A 22,837-nucleotide genomic window follows, 5' to 3' on the forward strand; every position below is an offset into this window, starting at 1 on the left:
TCACATTTTTGTTGAATTGTTGTCACATTTTTGTTGAATTTTTGTGACATTTTTGTTGAATTTTTGTCACATTTTTGTTGAATTTTTGTCACATTTTTGTCACATCTTTGTTGAATTTTTAATAATTTTTTCTATCATTTTTTGTCGTGTTTTTTCGTCCGTGTTTTTACTCATGTTTCCATCCTCTTTTTCTCGCTATTATTGATGCTTTTCTTTTTAGCTTTTAGATTTGGGTAAAGCTCGGTTGAGGCGGGACCGGTGGCCCTCGAGCCAGTGGCACCTCTGTGCTCTTCCAGAACGGACACATGGCCAGTCCGCCCCTGCATTATAGCAGCGCACGTTTCAAAATGTTTTGGAAAATGTCAACCGCCAACCCCTTCCAGAACTATTCTATATCAGTTTTGTTGTAGATTGAAAAGGCAGAAGTGTTCTTTAAAGCACTGATTCGTCAACTTTAGGCCGTTATCGCACCGTGGCAATGCTAAAGTCTGACGGGTGCGGCTGTGGAAGTGACACCCATTCTCAGGTTTTACCTCCTGACCTCCCCCTCTCTTTAACACTGTAAATGCTGAATGTTTATACTGTAAAATGGGTTCTCGGACTGGATAACATAATGATTAATGCTTGATCTTAAAGCCTAACTTAAAAACAACATGCCTCGTAGATACAGATTGATTATTGTAAATAGAAAGTCATTATCGCGTCAAAGGGTTGGACTTGGTGTGACTTTCATTTCTCTCAATGGTTGTCCAATGTGTTGCCAAAGTGTTGCAATAATAGGCAGGGGCGTCAGACTGGGGGGGTAAAGGGTACCCAGGGCCCAGTGCAGGGTGGGGGCCCTGAAAAGTGCTGCAAAAAGCGTTCTGTATTGTACTTTCTAAGTTTCCTCATAATTTTTTATATGCAGAGGCTGCAGATGGCGGCTGAAACATGTAAAGGTAAAAGATCTTTAACATCCCTAACCTTAGTGTCTGACAAAACGAACAAAAAAAAGCAATTTCCTCATAATTGATACTATAAGAATTGAACAACCGGGCTGAAATACAACGGTTGCTCGACAGAATTTTGCACAAACAATAATGATGGATGAATTTAAAAATGTGCCAAATGGTTCAGCGGCTTCAAATATGGTGCGAGACTAAATGAGGCTGAAGCCCTTGAGCTTTTTTGTTCATGAGACAACATATAGTATAATATTTCTTTTTTGCAAAAATAGCATTTTAATGCCTACTTTAAAGTCACACATTTGTTCTTCCCAGCACAAATATCCTCTGTCCCTGGTGCAGAGGTCCTGTTTAATGTGGTCTGATAATAATCATTATGTATGTAGAATATTCCAACCCCAATTTAAATATCTATATCACTACCGGGATTGAAGGTTATTCAATTTCTGTAACTGAAGCCAATCCACATGAAACTTCAAGTCAAACATCAAGTGCACAACAAACAAAAACAAAACAATGAAGTATCCAGGACTAATCTAGATTTTTAGGTTGCTGTTTATAATAAAGTTATAATAGAAAATAAATCAACTGCACTGTCAAACCACTGTTATGTGGTTAAAAAACAAGAAATATGAGGGGGGTCCAAAAAGATAGCTTGTACCTAGGGCCCAGAATTTGGTGCTACGCCCCTGATAATAGGTGACGCAATATTGTTTTGACACAATTTTTAGAAAAGACTGATCACTTTTTTATATAGTGGAGTGTTCTGTGTTGAAATGGTTTGGCGAAATATCATAATAATATCATATTGGCAGTATTGCATTTCTATGTCTTCATATTGTGCTGTCCCGTAAACCAGAAGGAACTTAATTGTTTTAGCATGGAATAAATGAAATGATCTTTAATCAACAGGAATAAAGTCCCAAACATTTTCCCTTGTACTCCTTAACCACCGCTAACCACTCCTGAGCAGTGTCATTCTGCCCCAGACGAGCCCCCCGCCCTGCTGCATCACACAAAGAACCCCCGGTCCCGCCCCCGATACCTCCCTGCTGCCCTCCGATTGGCCGCCCGCCCCGCATGCCGGCTCCCCTTCCGACCAATCCGCTGCCTCCCGGGTGATGTCATGCGGGCCGTGTCTCTGGCTGTTGCTGATGCTGTTGCCCGGCGCCTGTATCCCAGCAGCCAGACGAGGGTTACCGTAGCGACTGCCGCCTCTCAGCTCCATCGCCGTCCCAGCCCGAAGCAGACCCGGAGACGCAGAGAGAGGGGTGAGTGCAGCGGTCCTGGGGTGGGGATATTCAGCTGCGGGACAAGAGCTGCAGCTTTGATTACGTAAGGGACGGCGAGTGCGGTGTAGGTGCAGTGAGGTGATGGGGGTGAGGGCGAGGAGCAGAGGCAGCGATGCGGTGATGGGCGCCGGGGCACGAGAGAACGAGGTGTACTTCACAAATGTGTCATTTATTATTTACTGTCCATATGTGCGCGGGATTAGGAGCTCCTGCGGGGAGGCGAGGTGTCCGCCGCTGAGATGTGAGGAGGGGGAAATGTTACAAACTGCTCGCTTTGGCACGGGACAAGTGTATTTGTGCACAAATAGGGCAACATATGATTCTCTGACTCTCTTAGCAGGTGATTTCAAGCTTGACCACTTAAAATCATAGCTAACACTTGATAAAGATTTCATAAACGTTGGTAGAGATCATGGATTTTTGATGTAAGGTGTATATTTGAGACTGCAGTTTTAGCTACAACCTGCCTGGCATCATTTATATACAGTGTTCTGTTTGCAGAGTATGCAGTAGGGTGTGGGATAGAAAGTTCATATATAGTAGCCATTAAGTGTCGAGGTGTTGGCAGGAGTCACTGTTGTTCAGCCATGTTAGCTTTTAGAGTAGCACAGGTAAGGCCTAAAGTTTGTCTGACATGGCAGTGGCTTTTTCCTACACAGGGTTTATGTTTGAAATGCTTTTGCGGAGCCATAGCTGCACAAACATAAACTCTCGATGATCAAAGTCATTTATAAATTGCCAGGGGCGGGACTGGGACTGAAAAACAGCCCTGGGCTCTGACCAGCCTGGCCCAAATTAGCGTAATTGTGACTTCCACAAATACATATTTTAACCTCTTACCCCCCGCCCTAACAATATGTATGTTTTCTTTTTTTTCTTTTTTGTCACATTTTGGTTGAGCTTTTTGTCACTTTTTGTTGAATTTTTGTCACATTTTTGTTGAATTTTTGTCACATTTTTTTGTGCTTTTTTCCCAAGAATCTTTTAGATTAGGGTAAAGCCAAACTGGAGAAAATGGGATCCGTTCAGGTGGGAGTTAAGAGGTTAACCTCTTACCCCCCGCCCTAACAATAACGAGTGCATTTTCCCCAGTTCGGCTTTTTATTATTATTTGTTTGATCGGCATCATCAGCAAAAAGAACGGGAAAGGCGGTCGTAGAAACAGAAGCAAAATCATTAATATAAATAATAAATAATAATGGTCCCAAAATTGAACCTTGTGGTGCACCATCCTCCACGGAATTCCTTTTAGATTCATGTTTTTTTATACTGGCAAATCTAAAAGCTTCTCGACTGGAGATCAACAATGTGACGCCTCATTTGAAAAGACCTACAAAAGTGATGGAAACTTTCCGTCACGTCATTTTTGTCATATTTTTGTCATATTTTTGTCGTATTTTTGTTGTTTTTTTCATTTGGGTAAAGCTCGGTTGAGGCGGGACCGGTGGCCCCAGAGCCAGTGGCCCCTCTGTGCTCTTCCAGAACGGACACATGGCCAGTCCGCCCCTGTAAATTGCTAATATAGATTGGAAAAAACGATATTGAGACTTGAGAAATCTGATCTCGGCCTGCGCTGAACCGTTTGAATGTGAACTTTGGAGCGTCTTGTTACGTTGCACTTCATTTGCCCCGAAAAGACTGCACTTTGTGGCTCGAGTTCATCTTTAATTGCCGGATGAAGACCAGATCTGCTGGAAATTACAAATCACAGAAAAGTGAATTAACTTTTGACTGAGCAGAGGCCACATAAAGGCTGTGGTTTCAATCCTTTTAGTGTTTGCTGCTTCTTTACTTCACAATAATAGAAATAGTATCCACAAATAATGTCTCCAAAGTTCACCCCTGAGAGTTGTAGTGTCGATGACCGCCTGCTGCTGTTGCTGTTGTTGTTGTGTCCTTGGGCCAAACACATGACCCTGTACTTGCCTGTAAGTCAGACACTCTCTCGTGGCTTGTCTTTGCGACGAAGGTAATCTGCCAAAACAGGGACAGTGGTCCGACGGGACGCCCTCTATGAATATCATCACACAGCAAGGCCCGGTTCCAGCTCCGCGTCAGCACAGTTTCCCCTCAGAACGACCCCTAATGTTCCCACAGAGAGAGGCTGCGCGAGTGGTCACTGTGGCTTGACCTTTTGCAGTGTTGCTACTAGGGCGGCGACTAACGATTATTTTGTAATTAGTCTATCGATCATTTTTACGATTAATCGATTCATCGCTTGGCTGTGGATGGTGTTGTAAAGTTTTATTTTTTTCAATTCTTTTTGTATCACATTATAGCTTAAGTCGCGCTGTTGAACCTCTTAACTCCCGCCTGAACCGAGAGGATCTTTTTCCTCACGTCATCAGATTTTTTTTTCCATCATTTTTATGTCGGGGATTCAACTCATTTTTGTAACTTTTTGGTCATTTTTTGTCGCATTTTTGTCAATTTTTTATCACATTTTTTGTCTTTTTTTTGTATTTTTTTTGTCAAATTTTTATCACATTTTTGTCACATTTTATTCATTTTTTTGTCATTTTTAGTCATTTTTTTGTCATTTTTTTGTCATTTTTTGTCACATTGTTTGTCAATTTTTTGTAATTTTTTTGTCAAATTTTTATCAAATTTTTGTCACATTTTTTGTCTTTTTTTGTCTTTTTTTTCTTCTTAATTTTTTGGTCATTTTTTGTCTTTTTTTGTCATTGTTTGTCAAATTTTTGTAATTTTTTTATCACATTTTTATCACATTTTTGTCACATTTTTGGTAATTTTTTTGTCATTTTTTGTCATTTTTTGTAATTGTTTGTCATTTTTTTGGTCAAATTATTATCACATTTTTGTCATTTTTTTGTTACATTTTGGTCATTTTTTTTGAGACAATGTGCTCGGTTCAGGCGGGAGTTACGGAGTTAAGGAAGTGCTGATAGAATTAACTAAAGGGAAATGTTTGTTGAAGGCTCTATTCATGATATTTACATTGCACAAACCACTACAGACCCTAAATATAAAATCAAAGTAGGTTTTCATCAAAAATACTAAATTTTTTTGGTCATTTTTGCTCCATTTTAGTCTGTGTGAGCCAGAAAACGATCAATCGATTACTAAAATAGTTGTTGACTCTTTCAATAATCGATTAGTCGTTTCCGCCCTAGTTACTACTACTATGACTTGAAGCAGGTGGTTTTTGGTAATAGCTCCTCTGTAAAAGGATCCATCAAATACAACAAACATCGATTTGTTCCACATGATAAGGTGTGTCTTTCAATGTCCTTGTAAAAGTTTCTCATTGAACACTGAATCCGGTGCCGAGTAGAGTTGCGAGAAAATCTGAAATTCAAGCCCAAGTGTGTGATTTTATATCTTAAAGTGTGTCTAGTACAAAAGGGCGAGTCGTACTGAACATATTCAATCCAAAAATGGAAATCCACAAGCATTTGCCCAGCGTTGTAGCTAATGTTGATGTGTTAAACCCTCTCCCTCTCGCTGCCTGAGTGCTGCAGGATGCTGTCATTGATCTGTGCCTGGGTGGCTCCCACAGTCACTGCAGAAACAGCCACGTGCAGCAATGCAAACTCTAGCCCCAGTGCATCCGCCTGCAGTGATGTGTGAGAGAATGTGTGAGATGTTTTTGTCTTATTGACTGACTGAGGGGTGTGCAGTGTGTTTTAGGGGAGAATGTAGCTTGGTGAGGGTTAGTAATAAAGACTGTTCTTTCCTGGTGAACACACAATGCTCCAATGGGGGCTTCAGCACTGCAGTTACAGGCAGCCATGCATCGCAGCGTGATGTTAAAGGAACAGGCCACAGTTCTTACATGCTGAGATATGTTCATACCTGAGCTTGTGTGGCCGGTGGACTTCTGCGTTGTGTAAATATATACAGAAATACAATCAGCAAGTAACAAGATCCAGCCCAAACTAAAGGGGAGGAGACAGTGGACAATGTTAGCATCTCCCCGCATTACTTCACATGAATACATTAAAACATCGGGGTCTGGATGAAGCTCAATATCAACGTAAATACAAATTAAATATGTTCCCAGAAGAAAATAAATGCAAAATATTGACAAACGGACTCTTAAAGCAGTACTAAGTAACGTGTTTACCTTAATAAATCCTTCCCGTAGTCCCTGTGGGGGTAATACAAGTGTTTATGGGATGATTGGAGGGTCTTTTATCTCCCCCTGGTGTCTCTGGCCAGAAAACCATGTTTGCAACTTGACCGCCACCGGTCCGGAGAAAGCAATACACACTAATGGAATCACGAAGAAGAAGCTAACATGCTAACGGGCAAAGCTAACTGCGGGCTAACGTCACTTTAAACAGTATTTACAGCCAAGTTTGAGTGAATTTTTTTTCTTCCATTGTATAATTGGATGCACAGTAACCCTCTCTCCCTTCGCCTTTCCTGTCGGCGTCGTATTTACTCTCCAAGACAATTAAGAAGTTAAAAAAAATCGTAACCTGCTACTACACCTGCAGTTGCGCTTATGGCCTCTAGGGGGAAGAGTCACTTAGTACTGCTTTAAAACATTGGATTACAATGGATGACTGACCTCTTCCCAATATCAGATTTGCAAAGGGAAGAGGCAGTGGTCAAACCCCGAATATATACGAGGGGCATCTCAAAAGTCAACGAAGAAGAAACAAAAACATAGAAGAAGTGGCTGGAGGACCAAGTCTGCACAGTGTATCAAACGCCAGGTATGGACAAAATTCAAGTAAACAAAAGGACAATTTTGTTACTTATGAACGGGTTACACTTAGACGAGTAGATACAAACCTGTCTGGTCTTTGTGCCCGTGGAAGAGCGCGGTCGCTTCTTACTTCACCCCGTTTGGAGCTATAGCAACATGCTGGAAGAGGGCAAATGCTAACAACATCTTTGGTCTTTTTACGGGACTGAGGGCACACAGTTCTTCCATACTGTGATATGTTCTTACCTGAGCTTAGACGAGTTCATACACACCTGTCTGGTCTTTGTGTCCATGGAAAGACCAGACAGGTACGCATCAACTCGTCTAAGCTGAGGCAAGAACAGATCTCAGTCTGTAAAAATGGTGGCCTGTCCCTTTAAATAATGGTCTCTTTTATTGTTTATATAAAGGCCAAGTTTATAAAAGTGTGATATTTTTCTTTGTACATCACACCCACTAACCAATAGTCTTTCATATTCTTTATTTTAGTTTAAAACATACTGTATTTGTTGTGTGCAGCACAGTGTGGCATCCTTATTGCAATATTCATCATAACCATATAGTGCCTGCCTAAATCACATGTGTCTTATGTCCTTCAGCCTTTAAATCACATAAATATTTATGCACATGTGTCCCTGTGGTCCCGGTGGAGCAGAGAGGCCGTGGTCAGGAGAATACTGAGAAGCCCTGCCTTGTTAGCACTCTGACAACATGTCACACGCTCAGCACCTTCGGACCCAGGCAAACAAGAGGATGGTTTAGACCTCGGAGACTTGGATGGAAAGTTTGGCGTTTTGGCATGATTATAGTTTGATGTTTTTGGGTGCAGCTTGTTTGAAGAGCCAGACTTAACCTCTTAACCTCCCGCCTGAACCGAGAGATCTTTTTCCTCACCTCATCAGATTTTTTTTTTCCATCATTTTTTTGCTGGGGATTCAACTCATTTTTGTAACTTTTTTGTCATTTTTTTTGGTCATTTTTTCGTCCATTTTTTGTACTTTTCTTGTCAAATTTTTATCACATTTTCGTCAATTTTTTGTAATTTTCTTGTCAAATTTTTGTCACATTTTTGTCATTTTTTGTCACATTTTTGTCATTTTTTGGTCATTTTTTGTCACATTTTTGTCATTTTTTGGTAATTTTTCTTGTCACATTTTTGTCATTTTTTCGTTATTTTTTTGTTATTTTCTTGTCAAATTTTTATCACATTTTTGTCATTTTTTGTCACATTTTTGTCATTTTTTTGTCATTTTTTCGTCATTTTTTTGTCATTTTCTTGTCAAATTTTTATCCATTTTTTGTCACATTTTTGTCATTTTTTTGTCATTTTTTCGTCATTTATTTTGTCAAATTCTTATCACATTTTTGTCATTTTTTGGTAATTTTTTTGTCACATTTTGTCATTTTTTCATCACATTTTTGTCCATTTCTTGTGACATTTTCACCATTGTTTTCGTCTCAGTTTTGTCGCTATTTTCACACCTTTTTTCCAGAAGCTCATGGGGTTAAAGCCAAAATGGAGAAATTGTGCTCGGTTCAGGTGGGAGTTAAGGTGTTCATGATCTCCTGTATAGGTACACAGTGCATGAACTCCTGTCAAAACTCCTTATTAGCCCAGGGCTGTGCTGCAAAATCCTTCAATATTTAGTGCATTTGAGAAATCCCACTCGTGCGGCGTCGTCCCAAAGACAAACCAAGAGAATAGGATTTTATTTTCTTTTTTTTTTACGATCATAGATGAATAAAAACATTTCCCACGGCGAGCTGATATGAACATCATTTGACTTTCAGACGGATTGCCCTCTGGTGCTGGTGACACTGTGTTACTTGGCAACTGCTTTGATTAAAAGAACTGCGCTCCAACAAAGTGGCACTGGGGCGGGCGTTGTTCCACGTTACACCGAATGAAACTCCCACAACTAACCTACTTCTCATGACTTCACTTGGTCACGTACGTTGTAGCACGATGATTAATACTTACTAAGAAAACCTTCCCTTTGCACTTTCGAAGCCTCCCACAGACACAGGGGAGGTGGTTGTATCACTCGGGCCCTTCTCTCCTTTGGTGTTGATTCCATTAGACCCACTTCAGGTGCCACACGAGCTGCAGGAAATCTGAGTTTCAGCTCCAGTGAAACTCGTAATGCAGTTAGGGCGCCCGCTAATGCCTGTGATACCGATCCCGGAGCAGCCCGGTCGTTTCAGAGCATTCAGGGCCAGAGGGAACGGCGGCAGCTGTGAATACGATCCTCCTGCTGGAAAAATCTAATTAAAACTGTTTATTAAGACGTTATGAGAGGCGATGAGGCAGGAGGACCTGGCGTTTTATGACTGTGCATTAATAACAGACCCAGGATTCACAGAGGGGCTTGTGGCTGCCGCAGAGAGGACGCTTTTGGTGTTATTGGACAATTCCAGTCACAGTTCAGTAATGCAGACACTGAAAAAGCTACTTCTCGATGAATACAGAACAGATTATTAAAGATTTAGTTCAGCTGTCGTAATTAGACCCAATGAGTCCATGAATATAGAAGATAAACACTCACATCTGACTGAGCTATTCATCAATTTGGTTGCACTTTTTACTTAGCTGCACATTGATAATATAATAATAAGATGCATGTTGTGGCTCTCTTTGTATATGTTATTACAAAAATAATTGTGTTTCCTGCTAATTTGCAGTCTATAAATTGTGTTAAGGTTTGGACGAGAGTGAGGTCATATTTTTTCATGAAATGTGAGTGTGTCCCTGCTTCAACACATAAAGTAACCATGCTAATCCTCCTGTTACTGAGCTATACTGTGCTATACTGAGCTATATACTGAGCTATACTGTGCTATACTGTGCTATACTGAGCTATACTGTGCTGTACTGTGCTATATGCTGCGCCATCAAGTACTAGTTACTAGTTACTCCTGCCCAGGATTTTCAAAGATCTAGAGAAGAGTCCCTGGGCGCTGCTTTGCGGTTTGTCTCTGCTGCTCATAACAAGTCCCCGGTGACATTGATGGCTGGGTCAGAAGCAGGTTAGATTACCCGACCAGGACATTACTTTACTTGTGATTTGAGAAGAGGAAACAGCTACATAGTTTAGCTAAATAGAAGGACATATATATATGTATTTTTAAATAATATAGATGTAGCTGTTTTGACCTGGATTATTATTCAATTCACTTAGCACAAAGTTTAGTTTCTCTGTCAGCGCAAATGAACTGAAGGTGAAACTATTTTCTCCCTCTGTCCAAACATGGTGGCGTTAATCAATTGCACAATTGTTCTTGGTATTAAAGGTGCATTATGCAATGTTTTAAGTTTAAAAACAAATATGGGTTCATGACCTGGAGTAGGATGAAGGCACGATCTCAGATGGAGGAAATGAGCCAGGGGTCTGCAGCATTTTCTCCCCTAAAACTGATCTGTAGATTTCCACAGCCAGTTTTAATCCACAGTCTGCAGGTGCCTGGCATTGGCCTACATGGGAGTGGCATGGTTAGTGAAAGAAATCTCCACACATGAAATTTCCAAATGTTTTTCCTTATTACTGTTTGTTTGTGATAGGACTAGCTGCCATATTTTACCTTTTATCACAAACAAACAGAATAAGGAAAAACATTTGGAAATGTCATGTTCTTTCACTAACCATGCCACTCCCATGTGGGCCAATGCCAGGCACCTGCAGACTGTGGATTAAAACTGGCTGTGGAAATTTACAGATCAGTTTTTGGGGAGAAAATGTTGCCCTGGCTCATTCCCTCCATCTGAGATTGTGCCTTCATCCTATTCCAGTACATGAACCCAGCCTATTTTTGTGAACATGGCGTTTTAAATATGTAGTAGTCATTCATCCCTTCTGCCTGGACGGGGACGCAGAGAGAACAGGCGGCGTCTGCTCAGAACATTTGCTTCCTCTCTCTCCCTTTTACGCATCGTTCTGCCGCTGAATATGCATCAGATGGATATCACGCTCTTGATTTGTGACATTAATCTCTTGCCTGAATCCCTCAGTTTGGCTGCAGTGGTAAAGTGTGTCCTCGAGCGTGGAGTGTCCTTATGGTATTTACACCTACGCCGCTCTTCTCAGATTTACACTGGCTTCTGACACCCTTGACTGAACTATCCTCCACGTACATGTACATGGACAGGAGATTTTTGTCGCATACCCCTGTGTTGTGATTTCCAGAGTAGATGTAAATTCAGTGCGTTGGCAGAAAGCACATATGGGAAAACGTTCAATGTATAACAAATAATCATGGACGCTACGGTGCGATTATTTGGTTTGCTTTACATTACTCTGGGAATCACAACACAGGGGTATGCAACAACAACAAAAAATAATCGTGGACGCTACTGTGCATCCCCTCCTGGAACCGCCACCTTAAAGCAACAGGCCACCATTTTTACACACTGAGATATGTTCTTACCTGAGCTTTGACGAGTTCTTTAGGACCTGTCTGATCTTCCCCCGTGCCTTCAGTCACGTAAACACAGCGCAGACGGCGTTAGCATTTAGCCTCTCACTCTCTCCTCTATAGCTCCAAAACAGGTCAAGATAGAAGCTACCAAGCTCTTCCACGTTTTCCCTATTTAAATATGGTTACGTGAAGTGTTCCACTACAAAGTATAATTACACAAAATTAAACAATGTGGATTTTCTAAGCGGATAAAAGGGGGAACTATATTGTAAGGCGTAATAATACCAGGAGTAATTTGGCATCCGCACAGTAAAGTGAAGATTACTGCGCAGATTTCAAACTACTCCTGGTATTATTACGCCTTACAATATAGTTCCCCCTTTCATCCGCTTAGAAAATCCACATTGTTTAATTTTGTGTAATTATACTTTGTAGTGGAACACTTCACGTAACCATATTTAAATAGGGAAAACGTGGAAGAGCTTGGTAGCTTCTATCTTGACCTGTTTTGGAGCTATAGAGGAGAGAGGGAGAGGCTAAATGCTAACGCCGTCTGCGCTGTGTTTACGTGACTGAAGGCACGGGGGAAGATCAGACAGGTCCTAAAGAACTCGTCAAAGCTAAGGTAAGAACATATCTCAGTATGTAAAAACGGTGGCCTGTTCCTTTAAGGTGGTGGAGGGGTTTGAGCGCCCGAATGATCCTGGATCTCTGTTGTCGGGGGCTTCGTGCCCCTGGTAGGGTCTCCCAGGGCAAACAGGTCCTATAGGTGACGGGTCAGACAAGGAGTGGTTCAGAAGCCCCTTATGAGAGACCGACAGGCCCAGTTAGAACCATGAGGCCGTCCTTCTGTGGATCCACCACCTGCAGGAGGAGCCATAAGGGGCTGGTGCAATGTGATATGGGCAGATCCAACAGAAAAGTGGAAGAAAATGGATGGATGGATGGATGGATGGATGGATGGATGGATGGATGGCTACGGTGCATGGTTTGTGCAAAGAGTCTCGACCAGGGACCCAACATCAGTCTGTGCGATTCAGACAGAATTCAGAGCGTGAAGCAAGTGCACCACTGTCACAGCGAAGACGTGAACTGTGAAGCCAATCTGTTCACACGCTGAATCACGGAGAGCGTTGGTCTTGTCTTGTGCACAATGCGGACAGTTCCGTTCACCCGACTGTAGTGGCGCAGCATGTACGAGCAGCTGCGGCGTCTGACCTTTGTGAACGTGCAGAACCTGCTCTTGTTTAATGAGGTTTCTGTGTTTCTCGACAGACAGAAGGTCAGTTCCTGGAGTGATCTCTGACGCAGTGACAAGATGACGCTGGCAGGTAAACACTTTCATCTGCGCTTAATCCCTGACATTTCAATATGGCTGTACCCGAGAACGAACCAAGCCTTGAATACGTGATGCATGAAGTGAAAACCTCAAGCTTTGACCAGTCAAGGCTTGGCCAGTAAAGGGGGGCCGATCCTCTAATCAGGTTCATAGGTCTATAATGTTCTTATAGCCAGACCTTTATGCAGATTTCGTACCTGACAGTTTCGGCTACAATTGTGGCCTTCTTCAGTAACGTGATGGTGCCGTGATATGTCTGGGCAGTTTTCGCTTAGCACTGCCTGAGTGAGACTTAAAGAGGGGGTATTATGCTTTTTTCAATCACACAGCACCAGTCTATATCACACTACAATGATGACCAAACCTTCTGTTGGTCTGTAAATGCAGTAAATTAGAATAACTGCCTTGTATAAAATGTCTCTCTCAAAATGGCTGTAGTGAATGTCTTGAAATAGGCCTCTGTCTCTTTAAGAACCTCTGAGCCTTTAGACACGCCCCCTCCACACGCTGTCTGTGGCATCAGTGGGGAGGGGGTTCTGCTGAGGAGCAGTGGTTGGTTACTCGGCTGGTGACGAAAGCTCGGAGGCGTCTCCAGGAGGTGGGGGCGTTCCTAGGAGGACTCAAGCAAAGCTATCCCTAAAATGGCCGCCATCAGAGTTTTTTCAGATTACTCAAAAATACGTGAATGTGCCAAGGCAACACTTCAGGCATGTTTTTAATTAGGGAATGACAGAATAACATGATGTAAAGCTTGAAAAAGTCGATTTTGCATAATACCCCCCCTTTAATATAGAAGCTGCAGTTACGCATAAGACCTGAGGTGGCAATAGTGAGCATTAAATGACTAACTTGCATCTAGCCCCTTTAAAAGAAAGGAAACATATCATGCAAAATTTCCCTTGTCAATAACATATCTGGAGTGGTACTTTTTCATGTACCCCGTGACAATTTCACTTCAAATCAAAGTACCCTGTTATTTAGATTATGATCTGCCAAACTCAGATTTATTAGTTATGTATTGTGAAAAAAATATAGCAAAAACACTCAACACAAACACAAAAATGTTCATTAAAATACTGATATTTCCAAGTGCTCACATACCCCCTGGGGTCCTCGTACCCCTAGTTGAGAAACACTGCTTTACTTCATTCACGCAGTACATTACACTTGTTTCTTCTTCTACTGCTGAAGCGCTGCGATTTCTATTCCTGAATCCTCTGCATCATAGAGGGAACACAAAACTGTCCTTGACATTTTTCAAGCCCATAATCCATTTCTGGACCCGTTATGACCAGTGTTAATTTCGTCGACTAAAATATTTAGTCTTAATTTGAGTCAAAGTGATATTTTTGACGACTAAAATTGGACTAAAACTAAATTAAAAGTTTCTCATGAGACTAAAACTGTGACTAACATGTCCAGAGATATTGAAGCGACTAAAATAAGACTAAATAAAAATGAAAAGGCGAGACTAAAATCATCCAAACTTCTATTGACCGTCTGAAAGAGCCTCAGATCATGTAAATCCTCTGCCAAAGGATCAGCTCTGAGCTTTGTTCATGTGGAGCAGCTCCATGAAGCAGAGGAACAAGATTAAATATGATTATAATGAATATTATAAATGTAAGTCGACTGAATTAGTCTTAATTTTAGTCGACTATATTGACATGCAATTTTAGTCGACTAAAACTAAAATAAAATATGTTGTCAAAATTAACACTGGTTATGAGTGTTCATCACGGTGCCGTAGATTCTTTTTTTCTTTAGCATGCCATTAACTAAAAGTAAGCTAGTTTTCATTGTTTTATAACTTTCAATCATGCTACAACCTGCGCGGTCCAGTCTCTCACTCCTTGTTGTGTTATTTCATGCATGAGGAGTATTTTCAAACTTATAACAATGATGCTGAGCTGCCCAGAAGATTGTTTTTCTACCTACAAATTGGCATGATACAGTATGTCCGCTTTATGGTTAGAGCTTAGTCAGATTTTGAGTCATATCTTTAGCTCTGTGGCCGGAAGACTCGAAGCATTCTACCCTTCCACACTCGTAGAAGGCTAGAATAGAAGAAGCACGTAGAAGTATTTAGAACATTTAGAACAAGTCATCCAAGCCACAATCTTCTTCTCTTCTGATCTTCACTGCCATCTGATCTCTGGCTGCCTGAAGCTGCACTTTTCAAAGCCTGTGCTGCATCGTGGTTATCATGAGCTGGAGGTGAGACTGTACCTCTGACTGTGCTGTGTGCTCCTGTGTCCTCAGCCTACAAAGAGAAGGTCAAAGAGCTCCCCCTAGTGTCTCTGTTCTGCTCCTGCTTCAACCCGCGGATCGCAGAGAAGAACACGTACAAGGCAGAGGGTAAGTCCGGGGGGATGAAGCCTTTCAAGCACAGTTTTACAAAAGCTTTCCTAGTCTAATAATAATGTAGAAGACATGAGGAACAGGATCGTGAGCTGTGTTCTCGTCTGCCCTCAGATGCGGTGGACCTGGGCTGGTGCAGCATCAAAGACGTGGAGGTGATCGAGCTGAACAAACGCGCGTCCGGACAGGCCTTCGAGGTCATCCTGAAGCCCCCCTCCTTCGACGGCGCCCCAGAGCTCAACACCTCCATGCCCGCGCGCCGGGACCCCTCCCTGGAGGAGATCCAGAAGAAACTGGAGGCGGCCGAGGAGAGGAGGAAGGTACGAAAAAGAAGAAGTCCAGCTACACTTGCCTGACCAGATAAAAGTCACACGCTCTGATGTAGGAGCTTTGATTACAGTGCGGAGTTTGAGCTTCTGCAATGTCAAAAATGATCCGGTGTTAGACGATTATGTTTCACCAAGATCTGGACTCTGTGGTGGCCGATCAATGTGTGAAATTGATCCTCCTCCCTGAACCACTCATTCACAATGTGAGTCCGATGAATCCTGGCATTTTCACCTTCGAATTTACCGGTGCCACAGAGCCAGCTTATCCAAGGGGCTGGCAGGGGCTGGAGCCCAGGGGCCCACCACAGTCAGGGGTCTATCAGAATTAAGGGAAAAAAGGTGATTCGTTGATTTTCATGTCAATCACTTCACTTTGCGGATGACTAACCGTAGGCGACAGGGCGGGACTGGCAGAAAAAATTGGCCCGGGACTTTTGGGTCAAGACCGGCCCTCTAAAAAAAATAACCTGTTGTATTCAATGCAATAGTCGAGGTGATGAGCAAAACAATAACATTGGCTTGAACTAAAACAGTATAAGCTACGAATGGAGGACAATAGTTGCATTTTGTTTCTGCTGAATTCAAGCTAACACTTCATAGCACTCAACACTTTAATCTTGTCATTTACAACTTGAAGGAACTTTTGTACAAATGACTTAACAATCTTAAAATGTGCGTTCCGTTAATGATGTTCCTCTCACGACTGTAAAACAAATAAACTTCTCAAAACCAATCAAATGATCGACTGTAGATGAAGATGAAACGGTAAAACTTACCACAGAGTTCAGGAGGTGTGGAGTGAGGATAGAAATCCCAAAAAGGCCAAACATCGTAAATCCTTTCAATGGAAACTAGAAGATTTACAAACTGCACTGACGACGAGGGGCAAGACGGAGTCACCTGACAACTCCCAGCATGCACTTCTTTGCAAACATTTGTCTAAAATGTATAAAAAATAGAGTTCTGAGGTTCTGTGGGTCCTGGAGGGAGTTACAATAAACTATTTCCTCTTATATTCGCAATGTGAGGGGCATGAGTGTTATGTCCCAGAGGCCCATCGCTCATTATACCAGATTATCTGGGAACCATGACTCAATAAAGCGCCACCTGCAGGTCATAAAAGGCGTCACACCCCTCTAGTGGAGGAGTTGTGTAATTGCATCTATGTAAAGATGGATACTTCAATGGCTTTTCCCACTAATTGTGGGCCGGTGTTAAGGTATAAAGGGCCTTTTCACGGTCTGACTGGCCCAACCGGCCCAAAAATACGCCGGCCCACCGGGAAAACTCCCAAATCTCCCGATGGCCAGTCCAGCCCTGGTATGCGATGATTGGGCTGCGCTCCTATGCTGCCATCAGGAAAGAAGATATCCCTTGATCGAACAGCCTGGTCATTCAGGATGTTCAGATAGACTTGAACAACCAGATCATAACAGTTGGTGACTTTGTTTGGCATTACCCAAATCTAAAAGCTTCTTAAAGCATAAAAAATGTGACAAAAATGTGACGAAAACATGGCAAAAACGTGATAAAAACGCGGCGACGACATGACAAAAAAGCTATGATCGCTTTTTTGGAACAGGCCAGAGATATGTTCTTACCTGAGTTTAGATGAGTTGATCCGTACCTGTCTGGCCCTTGTGCCCGTGGAAGAGCGTGGCCTCTTCCAACTTCACCCCCGTTTGGAGTTATATGGAATACATTGGGAGAGGCCAAATGCTAACAACATCTTTGACTGAGGGCACGCACAAACCCCAGAGAGGTACACATCAACTCGTCTAAGCTCGGGTAAGAACATATCTCAGTATGGAAAAATAGTGGCCTGTTCCTTTAAGACGATAATTGGGATCTCAATTGCCTGAGAGTAAAAAGAAGAATCTCTCTATATATTGGTTCTTTGGTCATTACATTAGAGAAAGTTATCATGGATGATCTAAGTTCTACAATTGTGGAACCAGCGCCATCGTGAGGCTGCTCGATCTTTTGAACATAGTTTGAGTTCAGGAGGATTTCGGAACAATCCTACCAAACTATACGGTGTGTTTTCAATGTAACGTGAACTGAGCGTAAAGACAAACGGCTATTTATGGTTCACCAGGGCTTTGTCAAGGACCAACTGCAGCCTTTGTGCCTGCGGTGATTTATCAGGAAACTGTGAAGATCTGAGGAGAGATCAGAGAAAAGGGGGGAAGGAGAGAGAGGAGGTCGAGGGGAGGATGAAAGAGAGACGAGAGTGCGACACACAAAGGCTGTATTCAGCACCGCTCAGAGCAGAGGGGAGCACGTCTGTCAGTGCACAGCCTCCAACGCAGTACAGACCGCGATGAAACAAACCGGGCTCGCTCAAAACACGGGAAGTGATGCGGATTTATTTCAATTTGATTCAAAGACGATGTGGTCCTAAAAACAATAATGGAAAGCTGCAATCCACTGTGATTGTGCGCCCTCTGCGGGTAAAGACAGATATACGGCGGTGTTTAGCTCATGTTTGTTGGGATTATGTTGTGTAATTTAGAATGTGTTGACATGTAGCTTAGTTTAGGCGACACGTGCTATTATTTGGGTTATTTTATGAAATTAAAACTGTATGTTTTACTCCTTTCATAGTATTTTGTAGGACAGAACCGTCATTTGTTCATTTGTTCAACATCGGACAATATTTTGGAACAAAATCACATTTTTATTGTAACAGACCATTGCTGTGATCAGTAAAGAAAGGAGAGAAATCGGGTTAATAACTTGCAGATGCAATAACAAAGTAAAAAATAACATTAGTACCCTCAGGGTCTTCCCTGTTTCCTAAATTCAGCAGCAAAACAAAAGATCAACACTGATGTCAATGATGTGTGAAAATCAAATGTTGTAATTCTGGGCTAATAATGATAAAAATAATAATAATACTACGGTCAAAACTAGTCTGGAATGACATATACAGGCAACAATGTGCCATTAATAATGGTGCCATAACTTTTTATTTTATTTTATTTGTCCTTTATTTATCCAGGATAAAACTCGTTGAGATTAAATATCTCCAGAGTCCAGGCCAAGATTCTTTCAAATTAAAATATGCAATAATTTGCCACAGAAAGTAAAAAGTACCCGTAATACATAATTATGAATAAATTATATATTAACTTTACAGCCGGCAATTGCATTTTTTGGGTAGCATGTAACTGGGATTATTTATTGTTTTTACTCATTTACAGCTAGCATAAACGATCATCTTATCTTTATCAAACAACAGAAGCATCTACGATTTCTATATTGGTTCAAAAAATGAAATAACTCGGTTAAAGTCTCACGGTCGTTGAGTTGATCAAATCAATCTTGCCAATACCTAACACCGTCGTGTATCCGTCTTTACCAGGAGAGGGCGCACTATCGTGAGGTGGAGGTTCATAAATGTTTGACCCGACGACACATGAACACAGCAGACATTCTTTGTTCACTGCACAATAATCAGGGTTATTGTAAAATCGAAATGGAGGTGAATGAAGTTCCTGAATCTTTGCTTTGCTTTGTTCGCTGTGACCTTGCGCAGATCCAGGAGGCTGAGCTGCTGAAACACCTGGCGGAGAAGAGGGAGCACGAGCGCGGGGTGATCCAAAAGGCCTTCGAGGAGAACAACAACTTCATCAAAAACGCCAAGGAGAAGCTGGCGCAGAAGATGGAGGCCAACAAGGAGAACCGCGAGGCGCTGCTGGCCGCCATGCTGGAGCGGCTGCAGGAGAAGGTACAGGAGATGTGCAAGGAGTATCCCAACTTTCCATCACAGTGGGCTCCAGGATCAATTGTTTTGTAGGTTTTCTCGTGAGGCAGTGAAAACCGACAAAACAATTGATCTGTGAGTGTCCTAGAGACGACTGCGATGGGAAGTAAAGACGCCATGCTGACCACTCATACAGCCATTTGGTCACAGGAACAAAATTCATTCTTATCATGCTTAAAAAGTTGCATAATGCACCTTTAAATCATCCATCATTTAGTCACAGCTTTTGAACCAAAAAATGAATCAGCATCAAAACCAGTCATTTGCTCACACAAATGTTGTATTTTATTCCATTCTGAACATTTTCTGAAGTTTTCAATCGTCTGGGAAACATATATGCCAGAGGTTATTGTTTACAGTGTCACCTTGATTTACTGACCTTAAAATAGGCCACAGTTTTTACACACTGAGATATGTTCTTACCTTAGCTTTGACGAGTTCTTTAGGACCTGTCTGATCTTCCCCCGTGCCTTCAGTCACGTAACCACAGCGCAGACGGCGTTAGCATTTAGCCTCTCCCTCTCTCCTCTATAGCTCCAAAACAGGTCAAGATAGAAGCTACCAAGCTCTTCCACGTTTTCCCTATTTAAATATGGTTACGTGAAGTGTTCCACTACAAAGTATAATTACACAAAATTAAACAATGTGGATTTTCCGAGGGGATAAAAGGGGGGACTATATTGTAAGGCGTAATAATACCAGGAGTAGTTCGGAATCTGCGCAGTAATCTTCACTTTACTGTGCGGATGCCAAACTACTCCTGGTATTATTACGCCTTACAATATAGTTACTGTATAGAACTACAAAACTGTTCTTTTCTTCACTTTTTCGTCGTGTTTTGCTGCTTCTTTGTTGCTTTTTTGTAACTGTTTTGTGCCGCTTTTGTTGCTTTTCCATTACTTTTTCGCTCTTTTGGTGCGTTTTCATCCTCATTTACGTCTCATTTTTGTCGCTATTTTGACACTTTTTTCAAGAAGCATAGATTTGGTTAAAGTCGAACTGGCGAAAATGTGCTCAGTTCAGGTGGGAGTTATGCAGTGTTAATTTTGACAACATATTTTATTGTAGTTTTAGTCTTAGTCTTTTGACTAAAATGTAATTTAAAAACTTCAATTTTAGTCTAGTTTTAGTCGACTAAAATTGCATGTCAATTTAGTTGACTAAAATTAAGACTTATTTAGTCGACTTTGCATTGATAATATTCATTATAATCATATTTAATGTTGTTCCTCTGCTTCATGGAGCTGCTCCACATGAACAAAGCTCAGAGCTGATCCTTTGGCAGAGAATTTACATGATCTGAGGCTTTTTCAGACGGTCAATAGAAATTTGGATGATTTTAGTCTCTCCTTTTCATTTTTATTTAGTCTTATTTTAGTCGACTAAAATATCTGGACATCTTAGTCATAGTTTTAGTCTCATGAGAAACTTTTAATTTAGTTTTAGTCCAATTTTAGTCGTTAAAATATCACTTTGACTAAAATTAAGACTAAATATTTTAGTCGACGAAATTAACACTGGAGTTATGAGGTCATCACATCAGAGTTCCTCAGCCCTTCTACGTCCACATTTTAACAATACAACACTTCTTTTAAGGCAGATTGTGCTTTTGCTGCCGTGGAACAGAGAAAGCGTGTCACCACTATCGTTTTTCTTTTATAAAATGACAGTCGAAATGGATGATCTTGTGTGTTTACAGGTTATTTCTATTGTCCTGGTGCCAGGGAAATCATCCAGGAAAAACCACATCAAGACAATCAGTTCAAATTCAAAGTGAAATGGAAGAGTTGTGCATTCGATCGATGAAATGTTTGGAGAATTTGTCCCCAGAACTGGAATTTGTAGTCAGTGCTTTGACTCAGAAAGTAATGAAAAAGACTTGCCTGGAAAAGAAAAAAAAAGGCCACACAGTCTTGGACTAAAGATGCATTCATATTATTATTTCTCGCTCAAACCTCGCTAATCTGTGCATCATAAATGCTAAACTATTCTGGAATGCTAATGCGTGTGTGTGTGTTCTTGGCAGGACAAACACGCAGAGGAAGTGCGGAAGAACAAGGAGCTGAAGGAGGAGGCCTGCCGATAGACCAGAGGATAATACTGGAGCTTCACGAGAGAGAGAGAGAGAGGGAGGGCTGGGAATTCACTCAAAAAGGAAATCCAAAGCAGCGGCAGAAAAACGAGAACTTTTCATATTTGATGTTAATGAGTAAGCTGTTCAAAATTACGCCAAAAAAAAAGAAAAGAAAAAAAAAGCGTGTCTGTTTCTGAGCAGGTTGAGAGGGAAGCTTCGCGCTCTTTCATGTTTCTGTTGGGCAGGAGATCACCATTTGTGCTAAAATTGAGGGAAATATTAAAATGAGTGTTTGCTATTACGGTCAGGGAGTCCTTAGATGTTCGGCATTTCGTCCAGGAGCAGGGTTAGGTCAAACGGACACCCAAAACTAACCCTACATTGTTCTTAGGAGCATTTCTGAGGGAAAATGTCAACATTCCTCTTAGAACAAAGACGTAAATACCTTAAACTTGACAACCATGCCAGTTCCCAACCCTAACCTCACACAATTAGACAGTTCAACTCACATTTGTTTTCATCATCACCAGCAAAAACATGACATGAATCAGAACTTCACCCACGTGGACGAAATGCCGACAATTTAAATCTTTTTCCAAAACACATATTGAAGCAAAATTGTTCAAACATTTGGTATTTTTTACACTATAGAGTTCACGGATTCATCATGAACTGGTTTCTAATGTGGATCTAGGCCTGTCACGAAAGCAAATTTGAAGTTCGATATATTGAGGCAGGAAAGTATCGCGATAAACGATGTTATTGACTCTAACGATACAAGATACTGTCAACTCTCAGGCGTAAAGATGACGGTAAACTTTTGTTCTGAAAGTGCATAATCACATCCTGAAACACCACACAAGCTGCAATGAACGTGAAATATAATGTAACTCAATTTGCTTCGAAATTTTACAAAGAAAAGATGTGGGGGGGGTGATGACAATTGTACAGACGATAAATATCAAGCCCAAAAGTATCGTGACAGCCCTATGGGGGTCGGACGACACTGACTCCATCTATTTCTGGCATGTGACCTTGGCCAAAATCACACTTTCCCCCCCAAAAATGACAGTATAGTTCAATCTTTACACTTCGTTTCCCAGCAAAAAGACAATAGAGTAAAGCAAAAGCCACATTACGCAACACGACTGATATTGTTTGTCAAGTACCGTCAATTTACGAGCACATCCCTTCCTGGAATTATGATTACATTCTAACATATTTTATTAATTTTGCCTTTTCATGTACGCTGTAAATTTCGATTTCGGTCATTACATGAAATTAAGCGTTATTCTGCAGTTATCCTCTATTCTATGTGAGAAGAGAAAGAGAAAATTGTGATTAATTGCTTTTCTACTACAAAAAGAGGGTTTTGCAAGTATTTACTAGGGATGGGCGATACCACATTTTTGGAATCGATACGATACCGATACTTTTGGGGTCTTTTTTGTCGATACCAATACCTATACTGGTCATTTCATATGGGTGAATGTATTTCAATCAATATACATTTCTAAAACTGGTTGTTTTATATAATTAATTGGTCAATTAAAATTATATTTCTTTAACTGGTTAATTAAACAATGTTAATGTGAAATTAAACACATAAACAACATTTAAAATTAATACTTAAATGAC

General features: G+C 41.3%; 1 protein-coding gene across 1 annotated transcript; it reads left to right on the forward strand.

The window, feature by feature from the left end:
- Positions 1-2,069: 2,069 nt before the first annotated feature.
- On the forward strand, positions 2,070-21,569 carry stmn4 (stathmin-like 4). The gene is made up of 6 exons (XM_079571894.1): positions 2,070-2,215; positions 12,603-12,658; positions 14,929-15,024; positions 15,142-15,347; positions 18,898-19,089; positions 21,152-21,569. Exons 2-6 carry the CDS (start codon positions 12,646-12,648, stop codon positions 21,209-21,211), a joined length of 567 nt encoding a protein of 188 aa, XP_079428020.1. The 5' UTR covers positions 2,070-2,215; positions 12,603-12,645; the 3' UTR covers positions 21,212-21,569.
- The last annotated feature ends 1,268 nt before the right edge of the window (positions 21,570-22,837 follow it).

This window comes from Gobius niger (assembly GCF_951799975.1).
Source record: "Gobius niger genome assembly, chromosome: 15".
Taxonomy (NCBI): Eukaryota; Metazoa; Chordata; class Actinopteri; order Gobiiformes; family Gobiidae; genus Gobius; species Gobius niger.